Source organism: Carettochelys insculpta, chromosome 3, assembly GCF_033958435.1.
Source record: "Carettochelys insculpta isolate YL-2023 chromosome 3, ASM3395843v1, whole genome shotgun sequence".
Taxonomy (NCBI): Eukaryota; Metazoa; Chordata; order Testudines; family Carettochelyidae; genus Carettochelys; species Carettochelys insculpta.
In genome coordinates, this window is record NC_134139.1 from 42185816 (window position 1) to 42202886 (window position 17071).

General features: G+C 38.1%; 1 protein-coding gene across 4 annotated transcripts in view; it reads right to left on the reverse strand.

The window, feature by feature from the left end:
* Positions 1-690: 690 nt before the first annotated feature.
* The window catches only part of STRN (striatin), an 89049-nt gene continuing 72668 nt past the window's right edge, over positions 691-17071 (reverse strand). For 3 of the 4 annotated variants that reach the window (XM_074989682.1, XM_074989681.1, XM_074989680.1), the window contains 6 exons: positions 16578-16699; positions 14577-14744; positions 11866-12006; positions 10273-10380; positions 8878-8964; positions 691-8784 (listed from right to left, as the gene is read on the reverse strand). In XM_074989682.1, the coding sequence (XP_074845783.1) occupies positions 8615-8784; positions 8878-8964; positions 10273-10380; positions 11866-12006; positions 14577-14744; positions 16578-16699 (796 nt within the window). In that variant the 3' untranslated portion in view covers positions 691-8614. Of the gene's footprint in view, positions 8785-8877; positions 8965-10272; positions 10381-11865; positions 12026-14576; positions 14745-16577; positions 16700-17071 lie in introns of those variants that run through there. The other variant, XR_012644928.1, reaches the window with a different exon arrangement.

The window sequence follows — 17071 nt, forward strand, 5'->3', positions numbered from 1 at the left end:
GGTTAAAGCACATGGCGTTCCTCCCCTGCAATTGCTGCATCAGGCTGTGATAATTAACCCCGTACACAAAGGCATTACTCTCTTGGAATAATGCATGTCTAATTCCCAGGGAAGCCACTGGGAGCTGTGTGCATTAAGTATTGCCTAAGTTGTAAGGTGCCTCTAGTGTTAAGAGGGTACAGTCATAAAACACCTCCACATGGCATAGTAACAGAGAGGTAACCATGTTAGTCTGCATCTTAAACAAAAACCAGCAGTCATGCGGCACTTCAAAGACTAAAAATAATTTATTAGGTGATGAGCTTTCGTGGGGCAGACCCATGTCTTCAGATCTGGAGATAATGCTTTACTGGAAATAGTGCACTATCTCCAGATCTGAAGACGTGGGTCTGCCCCACGAAAGCTCATCACCTAATAAATTATTTTGTTAGTCTTTGAAGTGCTGCATGACTGCTGGTTTTTGTTTTGTTAATGCATATCATGTGGACCAAGTACAAAAAATGAAAAGGGAGATAATTGGCCCTGAAACAGCTCTCACAAAAGTCAAACGTAAAAGAAAAAAATCAGATACAAGCATAGCTCACAAGGGAATGTGCTGGTGTCATCTGTAGGGTTGTTTTGGTGCATCCCCACACTAGATATGCTTATGTAGGTCTTATAAGGGAAAAGTTATGGACATGATACAACATGTTGAAAAATAGTATTTATTAGCACCCAATTTACATGTACAGGTATATGGTACAAATAACATTTACTTGCTGCTGCAACATTAAATAAGCTGCTCTTAAAAACCATTGCTTATTTCTGGAAGTCCATGTGATTTTGCTCAGTCCAAAATGTGGGTACAGTAGACACGGATCCCATTTCACTACTGCCATAGCAATAAATTCCTACATGATTACCTCAGTGTTGTCATTTTAAATTGCACATCAACATAAGCAGATCTATATAACTTTAATGACATAATTGGCCTATCAGACAACCTAATGTAACTTTAAACACAAAGGACCCAATAACATTCCACAACCAACAGTTTCAATGCATTTCATAAAAATAGAAAACTTGAAGAGCTCCTATTGAGATATCCCAAAATATACAAATATGCTTTAAACTACTGCTCCATGACTTTTCAGATTTTTGCAAACTTTATATATGGTTAGGTTTCTGAAAATGAATGAAGTTCTGAAATAATACTAAAATTTTAAATGATAATACAATGCTTTCATTTTACAACAAAAAACTTCTTGCCTGTTTGATGGTAAAAGCATCTCAAAATTATAGATCCCCTCACCCATGAATGCAAAATCCTTTTGAGGTTATAGAAAATTTGTAATGTATGGATTTCTCTTACTGGGAGAAATAGTTACATAGAAAATAAAAAATAGATACATCATTTGAAAAGAATTAATTCACTATGTACAAAAGAACAGCATGTACCACCAAATTAGCATGTTTATAGCTTTTACATAACCTTATACTGAACCATAGACACAAATTGACAAACTAACAGAATTACGGCAACAAATAGATACTTTTCCATCTGAGCTACCATTTCACAAAGCACCTGTGGTTTGAAACAGTTACACCAAAGTAGGCATTTAGGAGCGCACAACACCAAAGTAACGTGCATGCTTAAACTTTACCCCGTTGATTGTTTTCAAGAATGCATTTCCACGTTACTCATAGTAACTGGTACCCTTTCACTCCAACTTTGCAGCACAGAAAGTATGCAGCAGCTGTAGTCACCAGCTGCAATCTCTACTTTAAAAGGTGCACTGCGAGATAGACTGTATTTGGGACTAAAGTTTTGTTTTATGGGAAAAAATGAAATAAAGGTATCAAAACAAAAAGCAAACTGCATTAACAGTGAAATATGAAACATTTCAAATGATGGTACTTCAGTTTTAACTATGAGTAGTATTAGTTCCAGAGGCAAAAAAATTTCTTTGAAAGACTATTTTAATTGGTGTGTTTCTTTAAGAAACTGAGTTATTAATGCAAAATACATTGCAAGTAGTGGGTATACTGATAATCTCTAGATTAAGAAGCCTTTATACCTATAATTAATATAGAATGTTATATTGAATGATAGCTTTATTATCTTGTATTCTTCTTCAAGTTGCATATGTATACATCTTAAAGAAACCACTGCATATAGTACAAGATTCCCTGCTAATCCGTACAGGCTCAAAGCTCCATGTTACTTGTTAACATACTCATTTTGTACTTTCAGTAGCAAGTTGCTCCAGATTGTTAACACTGAAGTGAAATCTATTTATGTTTGCTGTAACTTCTTGAATAAGATGAAATAATTTTGGGAGCTATGCATTTGAAAACAAACTACAATTAAAGACCACAATTTCAAAGAAAGTATAAAAAAATAAAAACTTCTCTTAATGGAGAAGTGTCAGCCTGCAGCCCATCATTTATTCCTTTTATGTTTTTGGCTGCCTTTAGAAGTAAGCCACAAAAGTAATAACTACATTTGGTTTGGTGAGAAATTATCCCTTCCCTTTTAGAAAAGTTCAAATCCAGACATGTAATTATTTTTCTTAATCCTTCAAATTAAGATTTTGGTGCTAGGACCAAGGATTTCTCAGACTCTGCACAAGTAATTTTGATAGCCCTCAATTCCAGGTGAATGAATACAACCCAACAGAACTTTTAGGCCTTGTCAACACAGGGCTTGAAACAGTTTAAAAAACATGCTTAAGCATAGTGTTGGTTGTGGTCTTACTGGGTCAGAGCACAGCTTGGAAGCATGGACAGGGTCAAACTGGGTAAAAAAAAACATACTAGCTCAAGTAGAGACCTGCATTAAAGTATATTTTTTAAATCTAGCTACAGTACAGATTGGTTTTTCCATGGGGACAATATGTCTTTAATGAAAATGAGCAAGTTGGTCCAATAAAATATATGAGCCATGTCACGCTTCTTGTCTCTCTACTGGGGCCTGGGACCGAGAACCCTGCAAACCACCTAAGGGGTTGATTTTCACTAACCAGAACAAACTCACTGGTTGAGCAGGAATACATGCCTAAGGATCACTTAAACAGAGGGGTTCAATCCAGCACATGCCTTACACTTTTCCATCCTAAACTTGCTCAAGTTAGTTTCATGCCACCCTTCAAAATTCAGTTTCCCTCCAACTATCATTTCCTTGGTTTGTAGACATACCCCATGAGTAGCCTCATGGGCAAAATTTTATCTACTACCTTACTACTGTAATCCTTAGTCATGCTGAGTTGTGCCCGATAGCACAAGGGGGTTGGGTTAGCAGATTATGTGCTTTGATAATTAGCAGTACTGCTCTATAAACCGACGGCTATTTACATAAATACAAAAGAAAAAAAAACAAGTTATGTCACTTTTCCATGTAGCCTGCTCCACGAAATACACAACTGAAGTCTGACATAATGATAAATTTTCAGATTCTTATGGGACAGGATATTCTCTCAAATATCTGCAACGAGAAGCAGCAATTGCTTCCAAAAACCAAAAAGAACAGAAACCTTATTACAGAGCAACTCTGTGTCACTCAAGAGAGAAATAGACTGTAGCTTTAAAGCTCGCCATCAGGAGAGGTCCAAGATGTAACAAATTAACTACATTACAAATTTTCCTAAAAACAATATGTGCATATCTTAATTTCATGTTCTTATTTTCCCCTTTTTAGTAACTGTGAGCAAATAATTTTCTATTTAGCAGCTTCAAATTTCAGATGTAATTTTCAATGTTGCATTGTAGTTAGGGTTGTGTTTCCATAAACTTTGTATTTTCCCAATTTAATTAAGAATTCCATTTCACCTGTCAAAAATAGATACATGTTTTATAAAACTGACTCATGAAATTTCTTTGGAACATTTCTCCCATTCATAGCTCATCTGCATGTAAACATAAAACGCTATAGTATATTTAAACAACATAGTAAAATGGTCAAAACCTGTGTATCACACACAACCTGCCCTGGGAATAAAGCAAAGTGTACCCTAAAGCTCAGCTCAGATGACATGGACAATGCATTTATTTTTATGGAATGGATAATTCATAGTGAATTAAATGCAAAAATACTGCAATTTATGTAACATTGAGGTCATGATCTAAAGCCACAAAATCATGGCTGAAAAGTGGTCCTACATTCCTGATTAATTTTTTAATCTTACCACAGTACATGAGAACAAGTCACCTATTAACTTCATTATGGCCTGATACTGCCAATTCTTGGACATGTGATTCAGTTCTGTGGTTATACAGAAGTCTCTGAGGAGTATGTGTTCAAAGGTAGATTGAACATTAGATATGAGAAACAAACAAAATATCAAGTTCTATTTTTAAAGATTTTGTTATGAGATACTACAAATCTCCATACCCGTTCTGTAGTGGTATAGTTAAACATTTGAACAAATTGAACTTTGTATTTTGGCACAAAAGGGCAAAATTTATAATTTAAAAATTGAGTCTTAATATATCCTGCAACCACGGACGGTGCAGTTTATTACAGAGAAGTCTTTAGAAGCGCTTGAAAAATATCTGATATGATCTTTAGGCTTGTTAATGAATTTCTGGTTTCCTTCAGGATGGAGTCTAGTAACATGCTTGGAATCCAGTGTTCCCATCAAAAAATGATGTATGTATTTTACATTAATAGATAGTCTGTGGAACTCCCTACATCAAGTGGCTAAACAACTGAGAAGCAGAAAAAATTGGGATGAATTAATAGATGCATTTAAAAAAAATGTGTTTTGCTACTTTAGATTTACTGAAAAGAGAAGTTTTATGTATTTGGAATTTGCAGCTTCTACAGCTATGGTTATGGTTTAATTACAAAGCTGAATGCTGAACAATTATGCACCATATAACTCTTGGGACTACTTAAGCTGTAACATTACTTTAATCATACACCTCTACCCTAGAAACAAACAATGGGAAATTAAATTTATTTTAAAGAGCTTTTTCGAAAGAAAAAACCATCTTTTATTAAATGAAAAACTTAAATGTGATCTGAAAATCATGGTAGTCAACTTTTACAAACAATATAAATGAAAAATAAACTTGACCACTGCTTAGGATTTTTACTGGGCAGGTCACACGTTTGTTTTCAAGGTACGAAAAATGCAGTGACTGGGACACCATAAAAGTGAAGGAAACATTTTCCACAACATTTAAGTGCATTCCAAACTACTGTAATCTTTTTGCACAAGAAAGTATTTTAGTTAGCTGAATCATAAGCACAAATCCAGCACATGGTTTATCCTTGTAAATTGGAAGTGAAAATGTAGATGTTTAAATCTATGGAGCCATTTTCACCAGATAAGGGGCTGCAGTATCAACTTTCAACTGGACTTTTACCAAAAACAAAAGTTAGTAACAAGGATTAAATGATACTGAAATTCCTATGAAACAACATGAACAAAATTGCCATGTGAACTTAATATGGAAACTGCATATGGTAGAATACAATGTATCAAGTTATTTGGAAATTTTCAGTGAAGATACTGCAAGGATCTGAGTTGGATCAAATCCTGTGAATATTTTCATTAGTGGCTGATACAATGTAACAAAATTTACAAACTATAATGAATAGGGAGAAGTTGACATAAGTAAACAACAAACAACAACCTGGAAGCAATAATTGAGCTAATTGATAATAAAAGATGGCAGATATAAATGGGACTTGAGTTTGTGGTTTGACAGCAGCAAACAGGCCAATACAATTGGGCTCCACAAACAGAGGGGTCACACCACAGAACACAGAAGTTAACAGACCCTCTCTATACTAGTATTGATGGCACTGCATCTGGAATGGTGTGTTCATGGTTTTGGACAGCAAGTTATGAAGACATAAACTTGACAAATTGCCAGGGCTACAAAGAAGAGCTATGAAAATGATCAGGGGTTGAAGAGATTTAGTTGTGAGGAAAAACAATGAAGAGCTAACATATACAGCTTGCCTAAGACAATCAAGGGACATGATAAGAGTCTACACATGTTTGGAGGCTATCAATAAAAAGCATCAGAGGAACTATTCAGTACAAACCACTGTTACTCAGAATAACGGAATGAAATTAAGAAGAGAAATATTTAGCCTGATTACTTTTTGATAGCAAGCTATCTAAGCATTGGCATAGTTTTCCAAGGGAAATAATGAAAGCCTAATCACGTGGGACATGTATAAAGCCCCACTGGTCCAAACACTATTAAAATGCACAACGGGTGACAATCGCACTTTGGCAGGTGGATGGGCTAGGCAGCTTAAGCAGTCGTTTCCATCCCTAACCTCTATAAAGATGTTCAGAGTAGCTGACAGGTTCACGAACAGGTATCTTGCAATCTCAGAAGTACGTGAGCAAATACAGTAAAAAAGACAAACATCAATTATGAAGACCAGCACAAAAATATATACTCCACAACCTCTTTGTAAGGCTACATTTGTTTTTTAAAGGCACCTCATCTTCTAGCTATTGCCAGCTTTAAAAGATTCACTTTGCAGTTTGAGCAAGAGCCCAACATTAAAAATGGAACATCTTTCAATTCACATTTGAATAGCCACTTTTTCCTACATTCAACTTTTAATCAGTAAGAACGACAGTCTTTAAAAACAAGCATGCTGGCTGATTAGTTTTATGTACAGCAATCTAAATACTTGTAACTATGTCATATTTTGTAAGCAAACAGCACAACATTCATTTCATACTTAGCATTATCCTTTGTATACACAAACTGAGAACTAATACTAAAACATTAAAATGCACCCATGAAGTCTTCCCTTACAAGACATTAATACATGTTTACAATATATGTACACACACACACATAATATATATAACTTTTAGAATTTTTTCAAATAAATCTTTGTAATTGTCTTTCCAAAAAAGAAATAAAATTATGACACCGAAAGAACAAGAGTCAAGTACACAAATGACTTCACGAAGCTGAATGCTCAGTTTTGCAGCCAGATTTCCCCTTTATCATATAAAACTAAATATTTTGCATTATTATAGTAATCTGTTCAGTGGTCTAATATTACTTAATGGAAATCTATTGTACATTGATATCACAAACTGAAATATCTGAATATTTTTAGCAGTAAAAGTATTCCAGGGTATTTAGCATTAAATATAGTACATTGCAGGTTCAGACAGTCTGGTGCAACTTTTTATCACAAAGCAATAGAGTGGCACTGAATATTAAACTAAACTCCCCATTGTAATCAATGGGCAGTTCTGCCTAAGTCACTCTAAAATACTATTTTGTCCTATGCTTACTATGTTTCAATTATTCCAATTTCCAATGTGTCAGTTTACAAGAAAAAAAAGTCTTTAACTTCTAGCCAAATTCAACATGGGATCTGAAAGTCATGCTGGGTGCCTTCATTCTCAGTCACATCACCACCAATAATAAAGAATCTGCAGAACTAATTACATCCCACAAGTGGAACTGAGGACACCACTGCCCTAAAAGAATTTAAAGCTTTTTCTCACCTGCCATGTCACTGAAATAAACAGATATACTCTAAATGGATCTACAGACCAGATCTAATGAGCAAAATGATGTCATTTTTGAACGGTTACTTTTCACATAACCCTACTTTAAAGAAAAATGGCACAGTATTCTCCACCTAGAGGGAACATTCAAAAGTTCCAACAGTTTTAAAGTTAGGGAATCTCTCTTCAACTAGTAGAATCTTTCAAACCGGTGGGACTTTGTAAAGGCACCTTTTGCATTGATCTGATAGCAAGGCTTTTACAGAGCACTGTGAATTCATGTTTATTCGTAAAATGACATGATTTTCATCCACAGTGGCATTCTTTTTTGTAGAAATGGGAAGAAATTAAGACATGTTTACTGAACTCTGCAGTGCTTGCTCTGGGAAGTTTTATTACAATTTCTTGTGCCTGACCTCCAACAACAAACAGTATATAAATCTGAATAAATTAAATTCCTTATTACAGTATATCTAGGCTGTTTCAGCCCGTCTCCTTAACTCTGACTAGACTATGAGTTAAGCTTCTAGCCATTTGCTAATCACATTTGTTCACAAAATTAAATGTGTCAATTTTCTGCAAAGTAAATATCTGCTGTATAACATAATAGATTTAACAAAATGTTATGGCATTAATAATTTTTAAAAATTAGTATTTTTTTCCTTTAAGCCAAATTTACATTTCACTAGCAGCAAGATGGATTGAGATTAACTATCAACTACTTTCCTCTAAACACCATCTAATCATTAATACCAAAGGGATGAACAAGTGGTAGCCTAATCGGCACGTGAATGGTCACTTTTTTATGTTACTTGTCCCACTTTATTTGCAGAGAATACAGAGACCTACTTTCGCCCAAGGCCTGCCTGGACGAACATTCACACCCTCAGAAATAAAAGCAGTTCTTTTATTGATGTTTCAAACTGAGAGTTTCCAAGCTCTCAGCACCAGCTGAGCTTGCAGAAACCTGAAGAAACCTTAATTTAGAAAAGAGCACCCTGCAACAATTAAACCATTACAAACGTTCTCTCAATTACAGGGCAGAAAATGAAGATTCTTGCCCATGTCTTCCTCTCTTTTGTGCATCTGGTTAAATGTACAAGAGCTAGAGTTGGAAAGGAAGCACTGTGTCATACGAAAACCTTAGCCAGAGCATCTGCTCCTGCACTGGCAATGTAACATTTGGATGGGTGAAATGCCACATCGTGAATAGACTCATCAAATTTTTTACGATGAGCGGTAAATTCTTGAATACAGGTTTTGCTTTCAAGGTTCCATAAGCGAATTGAACAGTCATGACCTACACAGAAAAAGAGGGAAATATGGTTTTCTTAATTGTGGAAAACATTAAAGTGAACATGGAAAAGGAAGAGGTAACATTTGATGTACTTACTGCCAGACATCAAATACAAGCCATTAGGATCAACAGCCAAACTTGTGACTGCATCTAAGTGGGCTACCATTGCGTGGATCAGTTTTCCTTTGAAAAAAAGGATTATCCATATTATTTTACTGCATTCATTTTCATAAGTCTCTGCTTCCTGATTGATTTAAGAGGTCAGTTATTCAGCAATAACCCACAATATGTGTAGGCAATCATCCCATTTTGGATAAATAAAGTTGAATGCTTTTTTGGCTTTATGTATGGAACATATTCTTCCATTGTAGAAGGAAATTAACCCATGAAAACAAGACAAAGATTAAGGTTTGTTGTCTACTTGATTTACTTTATATCTTCTCCTAGATTTAAAACAACATCTGGAATAGTATGCAATACAACTTTTAAGGAAGTGCACGGGCAATAATAAGAGGGCCACCAATTGCTGGGAAGAATGGCCAGATTCATGTGGAGAGCATCTGTTTACTATTGTCATTACACCCACAGTACCTCTGGGCCTGCTGGAGGTGGAGGGAGAAGGGGACAAAAGGGTGCACTTTCCCTGGGGCCTGGCATATCAGAAGGGCCCAGAGTGCCAGCTGTCATTACAGCACCAGTGGGGGCTGGAGTTCTGGAGCACTGCTCCACCACTCTGCACAGCTCTAACAGAGGGCCAAGGCTGTCATCTGAGTGGTGCTAAGGGCCAACAGTCCTAGGCCCCATCCCTTCTGAGGCGCAGAGCTGGGCTGCCCTCTCATCTTGCCCCGTGGCCCATAATAGCTCTCAGTACCACTATGCACAAGTAGTTGGATCCCTTAAAACTGAATTGGGAACCTTAATTCAGCTCCCAGCCTAGGCTTTTAAACTGAATTCAAAACAACCCAACCACTCCTGCAAAAGGGGTCATTTCCTTTGCAGCAACACTGCTGGAGGAGAGCTCCCATTGAGACCGGAGCAACGTTAATAGCGTAACTAAGTGGAAACTGACCAGGCACCATGCTCAGCAATCCACACAGCTGTCCAAACTGCTTTCAACTACTTGTGATGTTGCCAGTGGGCAGAATTAGAAAAAAAAGATAAATCAGCAAATGAAAATTTTAGTCCAACATAAGGGGAAGTTTCCCAAGAATGAGTTTTCACTCATCTATGCAGTAGCCCTACCAGGGAAATGGGGAAATCACTGCCACCTGAGACATTTAAAACCTGAGACTGCAACAGTGCAAGTTTCCTAACACTTCATCAGAATGTTTCACCTGGATGGGCTTCCTGCAGACAAAATCTAGAAGGACAGATTAGTGTCACAGGTCATTCAATCCATGACCTCTCTCATGAGACTGCCAAATTACTACCAGTGTGTTTCTTTGGTTTTACATTAATACTATGGACAGTGTCTAGTGAAAGAACACCTACCAGTATTGTTGTCATAGAATTTGATGTGCCTGTCTTCATGGGCAGTGATACTAATAGGAAGGGTTGGATGGCTGACAACTCTATTTATCTGGCAGGAAGAGCTAGTGGCTATGGGAAAAAAAAAACTGGTTAACCTCTACAGCAAACTGCAAAACACATGTTCCTTTGAAAGAATAAAATTAGTAAAGAGTTTTTAGTTAAAAAATGTACATAGGAATTAAATTTACCATGTGTCTGTAATGAAAGCTCTCCGAAGTACTTTATTTTATATATTATATACACACACACATATATATATAGCCTTTTATCCTAAATCATTCCAAAGCATTATAGAAGTGACGCATATGCACGCTCACTGTCACTCAGACATATGTACCTGTATCAATATGCTTCCATACAATCTCCATATATGGGAAAACATAGAAGTTGAGGTTTGCCTCATCTGTTTCCTCAGCTTTAACTTTTACAATTACTGCAACCACTTAAAAATAATCCAACAGAACTGTGAGACACAATGCATGTGCAAAATATACATTTCTTCTGATCCTTCATCAGAGATACGTGGTTTGCTGTGCTTCTGGAGCCCTGCCTGAGGTCTAGAGCAGTGGTACTCAACCAGTGCACCATAGCACACTAGTGCACCATGAGAGCTGTCCAAACGTGATGTGAAATTTCGTCAACTTCCCCTCACTGCAGCTCTTTGCAGAGCCACCACAGCATATGGGGAGGGGAGGAATTGACTATCCCACACCAGCTGGGGCGCAAGCACCAAGGCTGCTGGAGTCCCAGCCTGTGCAGGGTTTGTCAATTTCCCTTCCATGGTGGCTCTTTATACAACCACCATGAAGGGAAATGCCAACCCTGCAGGATCCCACCCACACTTGGACACAGCTGAAATGCTGTTTCCCAACCAAAACAAGCTAGCAGGGAGCCTGTCCTCCACTCCCTGCTGTGGCTAGAGGGCAGATGGGAACCTGCTGGAGCTGGGACATGGTATAAATAACATCTCCTGGCTCCAAAGGGCTGGCAGGGGAGTCTGCTCTCTGGAGCCACCTTCCCAGTCCATGAGTAATTGAGTAGCTGCTCAAATTTTCTGTGGTTACTCATTTACGCAACATCCCTAGCATGGCACAAACAAATTTTGAAAATGTGTCTGTGCTCTCTGTTTAAAGCAGTGTATTTGTGGTGGTTTTGAAACATGAATGCTTTTGATTCTTATTTAGCTTGTTGTTCGCACTACTATGTTGCAAACCTCACTAGTAAGTCCAAAACCTTAATAAATGTTAGTAAATGTGATGTTTATGAGCAATGGATTCAGCTGAAAAAAAGTGGGTGTGCCATGGAATTGTCTGTCTCATTGAAGTGTGCCATGCTATTGAAAAGGTTGGGAACCACTGCTCTAGAGGGTTAGCTGTAAAATTATCTGTCCCTACTTAAAATCCAGCAACTGCATTTCAGTCTATACTCTCACCTGCCACACAACTTGCTTATTTTTGTGAACATATTCTCATTTTGACTAAAATAATACAGGCTTTCAACAACGAAAGCAACATCATCACTTAAGGAGGAAATTATTCCATTTTGGATACTTACTGCTATCTATGTTGGACTCCAAGTTAAGAATTCGTTGCCGTGTCTCCATGTTAAACAGGCAAGTGTGCCCACTGGTAAATGATGCTACCATGTGGCTTGGGTCACTGCTCACAAGGTCTATAGAAGAAGGGATTCCCATTTCTACAAAAACACAGCACATCTTTCAGAAATGAATTAGTCAGTAAAAACAAGAAGCAAGCAACATTTCAGTGTGAAAATGTCATCATTAAGGCTGCATCTACACTATGACATAAAATTGAATTTAATTCAGTTAGCTTGAATTTATCATGTGACTGTCTTCAATGTAAAGACCATTAGCTCAATTTTGGGTGCATTAATCTTGAGATTACAAAATCGCAGTTACCTGATGGGTATAGCATCAAGCTCGAATTCAGAAGTTCGACTAAAGGCATGTGTGGAAGCACCATGTCTTAAAAGCGAATTTATTAGCCTCCAGTGGTGTCCCGTATGTAATCCATAATGCCCCTCTCAGTGCTCCATTCTGGCCACTGCTCTCCAGTAACAGGAAGAGCCTGAATTTGCAAGCAGGAGCAGTGAGCCTTTAGTTGTTGCATCATTTTAGTGTGACAACCTGAGAAATGGCATCTTTCTTTCTGTGCTGTTAGCGGTGTGAGTGCATCTACTCATTCAAATAGCCCCTGCAGGGAGTTTGCAGCTCTGTCTGTATAATTGCTATTTTTTCTGTGCTGCCTGGCGCCAGCCCCTGCCCCACCGAACCACATGTCAAGAAGGCTGTGCTGGGGGTTGTGCTTGCATAACATGCTGAGAAAATTCTCAGAGGTTTACATGTGCACGTAAACCCCCTTGCCTCCCCCATAGGCACCACACAGTCTGGGTCTTTCCCGTGCTCAGCCACATCACGTGGGTAGCCCTCAACCCAACCCAATAAAAGCATGTGCCTGCCGTTCAGTGCTGACAATGCTGCCGTCATGTGGGAAAGTCTCCACCAGCAGTTAAGATTTGGGGGCTTTGCTGCGCTGTGGGGAAGTCTTCCCCGGTAGTTATGATATGGGGGGCTCTGCTGCTGCTGGGGAAGGAAAGGCTCAACTGGTCATCCACTGACCCCCACTCCCTCTTGGCCCATACCTGGGCTTGCTGCTGATGCCAGGGAAAAGTTTCCCCCAGCAGCTAAGGGGCTTGCTGTTGCCAAGGGAGGACTATTTCAATTGGTCATCCAGTAATCCCCCCACCCCCTATCTGGCCCAAACCTGGGCTTGCTGCCAACAGGGGAACACCAACAGTTCTTTTTTTCCTGCACAGTCTGGGACTCTGCATTAAAACTCTCCCCAACACCAATATAGTGTACGGGGAAACCAAAAATTCTTTCTTCCTTCATTCTTCTCAATGTAAGAAACATTCTGGGCCCCTGCATTATTTTCAGGGACAATATTCTGGCAATGGTGGGAGGTGGAATACTCAGTGGATGGCCAGCTGAGAACACACTCACTGCATGGAAGCCTTATAGTGCACCGGAAAGCCAAAACCCCTCTCCATTAACAACATAATGTATGGGGAAAACAAAAATTCTCTCTTTCTTCCTACGTACTTCTCAACATAAGAAACATTCCGGGCCCCTTCATTGTCTTCAGGGACAACATTTCGGCAATGATGGGAGGTAGGATGGATGGCCAGTTGAGAATACAATCACTGCACCTGTGTTGGCAATGTAACACGTGAGGAAAGTAAAAGTTCTTTCTGCTAATTTTGAGCATCTCCTGCATTATTGCCAGGGATCAACATATTTTCAGGGATTAGGAGGGAAATGATGAAAATGCAATGGGAGAAGATGACATCAAGACCAGCAAGCACACCCAGAATGCTATGGGGATGAGGGAACTGTGAGATAGCTTCCCACAATGCATTACTGCAACAGTCAATGTTAGCCAATGTGTGTGTGACAGCAATGACTTGACTTTGTGGGGAGCAAGGTGTGAAGCGAGGATGGTCAAAATCGAACTTATAAATTCCAGAATTAGAAAATTGATAAAATAAATTCAAATTTATTTCATAGTGCAGATGCAGCCTAAGATGTAAGAAAAAAGTTATTAATCGTGTTTAAAAATATACAATAAATGCAGTTATTTTTCCAGGCAGTGGGTACTGTTTCCTCCTATTTCCTCAAGCCTAAGATTAGGAATAACATTTTTGGTGCAGAAATCTTAATTAGTTCAATAACTTGTAACATTGTTCGTTTTCTAGTAATTCCATACAATGGTTCATCATTACGTCATCATTACTCAAAGTAATAAACTAGAAAGCAACCAATAAGGCAGTACATAAGAAAGCAGGCAGTAGTCCGCTTTATTACTACTTCTATGGTTGAAAATAGAATTTATCATAAATAAGACTGTATAAGCAGTGGCCTAATGTTTTAAACTTAGGTGCCTACTTTCATTAGGCACAAATAAGAGGTCTGATTTTTCAGGAGGTGCTGAAAAAATAGAGCTTCCATTTATTTCAATGGGTTCTAATACTGTCTGACTTTTCATCAGTATTGTTCTAGTAACGCTAGTCTGCAGAATGCAAATCTATTACGACTGGGATCTCTAGGGGTAGAACGAAATGTAAGTATCTACCCAGAAAATTCCCTAAGCTACAAACCCCTCAAAGATGCTTCTTTTCAATAACAAAAATTATGACCATTTCAAGAGCAATGCTATAAGCATTTAAATAAGGAAATTATTTTGTACCTTTATTATCATTAAATATATTAAGAGCAGGAGCAATTTCTGAAGTTTTCCACAAACGTATAGTGCCATCTGCTGAACAGGATAGTAAACGTTGATGTGTTCCACTATAAACCAAGCCCCATACTGCATCTGTGTGGCCTACAAGTGCACCTCTTAGAACAGAAGGATCTGTGAAAAAAGCAATAGGGTTAAAACAAAATTTAAATAAAGAAAAATCAGGCATTGAATTAAAAGTTATTTCTTTGGCTGTATATAGAATCAAATATTGAAAACAAGATATCCGGAATTCAATTACATAATCTGTATTTTTAAACAAGAAAATTTGACCTTAACTCTTAAAATCTAATCCACACTACATCTACAGTACAGAGATCTCTTGAAAGAATACCTTCTGGAAGATCTCTTCTGAAAGAATCTCTCATAAAGTGAGCGTCCACACAGCCCTGGTCTTTCGAAATAACTGGCAAGGGATTGAAAAATCAGGCACCGTGAGGACTGCTCTTTGGAAAAAAGGGTCCATGGTATGTCTATACACATTGCCTTTCAAAAGAAGCTTTTGAAGGGGAAAGGATCGCCACATTCTTTTGATTTACTTTCAAACAGAACGCTTTTTGTGTATAGATGCTCTGCAGGGTCTTTCCAAAGAGCCCCCTTCTTTCAAAAAATCCTCCAAAAGAACTTGCTAGTGGAGGTGCAGCCTTATTATGTTGTACTGATTACTACAACCAACCTTTTCTGGCCAGTGCTCCTTCCTACCCATTCAGTCTACCCAAAATACCATAGTGGATAAAGCAGCTTCCTTTCCTGGCATTCTCAGGTTTCCTTGAGGCTCTTTGGGAGGGTTAACATTTCTTTCTAAATCAACACTAAACTCCTCAGCCTTATCGTAAGGCACTACACACACAGCTCAGACTCTGTCTACAGGCAGAAGCTGTCTTTTCTCCCCTGCTGCTCCTTATATGCACTCTTTACTGTTTCCCCAGATATTTTTTTTTCCTCAGTTGAAGATCTACGCCTTTCACCATGCTGCCTCCAAGTCTCAGAACAGATATTTTATGCACAGGCCAAGAAATCTTTATCCCCTTCAAATTTGTTCGTTTCTATTACTACACTATCTTTAATTTATAGCACAACCTTAAACCCCCATAACTTTAAAAAGAAAAGTAAAAGTAAAAAATTGGAAAGATTTGGTTTCTTGTAAGCCCATATCATTGCCAAAATTGTATTTCCTTTCATTTCCTTTCCAATGTTTTTTTCTTTTCTCCCCGTTTTCCATGACCACCAATGTTATTTATTAAATTCTCTAATTTACACTGAAAGCTCATTGGCACAGCTTCTTTCATGTTTCTAAAATGCTATTCAAACCAATTTCATTGCAAAAATATTAAGAAGCACTATGAAGGGGAGAAACATTGTGGTATTTTTCATAATGCGCATGAAGGATGAGAAATCAAAGGCTAATTCCATGTATTTATAGCCTCTTCCAATCTGCAAGTGGTCACATGACATCAACAGAAAAAAATGAAGTTGCAATTATGCTACATGACGGAGAAGTTAACATTAAAAAAACTTAAAAACATAAGTTCAGATAAAAATCTCTGAAGCTGCCACTGATAGCAAGTCACGTTGCCATTTTACAAAAGCCAACTTTAATACAAACCACACATGAAGCACCATCCTGCAAGGTCCCTTGACTTAGCCCCTGCTTTGTTAAATTGGTAGGTTTCACCATTTGGCAAGCCATTACCGATCAATCAATTCAAGAACTAAAGCAGCTGTTTATTTATGATTTTTGTACATGGCAAAAAAGTGCAGAGCAAACTAGTGTGCTGTAGATTCATACTTTAGTTTGCATGTATTGATTCACCTTAGATGCTAAAGCCAACAGTTCCCCTTTTCTTTTACATGCTGAGTTCCACTGAACAAAACATTTCACAGAGCTGCTAAATCCAGCAAAAAATCATGGTTTCACTAGATAGCTCATTTTCATGACAAACGCACCATAAGAATCATAGGGGTCAATATTTGGGTTTGTCGTATTCCAGGCCTGGATGAGGCCATCAGTTCCTCCGCTGTAACACTGCTCACCATTACTGCTCATTACCACACAAAGTACTGGGCCGCTGGAAGAGAAACCAAATTATAAATTTCACCTCTACTCATGGACAACATGAAGAAAAATAGCTGATACGTCTATGTTCAAACAAAACATTTGGAACTCTTAGGCCGTGTCTACACTAGCCCAAAACTTTGAAATAGCCATGCAAATGGCAATTTTGAAGTTTACTAATGAAGCACTGAAATACATATTCAGCGCCTCATTAGAATGCCAGCAGCCGCGGCACTTTGAAATCGATGCGACTTGCCGCCGGGCTGCTCGTTCAGAAGGGGTTCCTTTACGAAAGGACCCCAGCAACTTCAAAATCCCCTTATTCCTTACAGCAGAATACTGTTGTTAGGAATAAGGGGATTTCGAAGTTGCTGGGGTCCTTTCG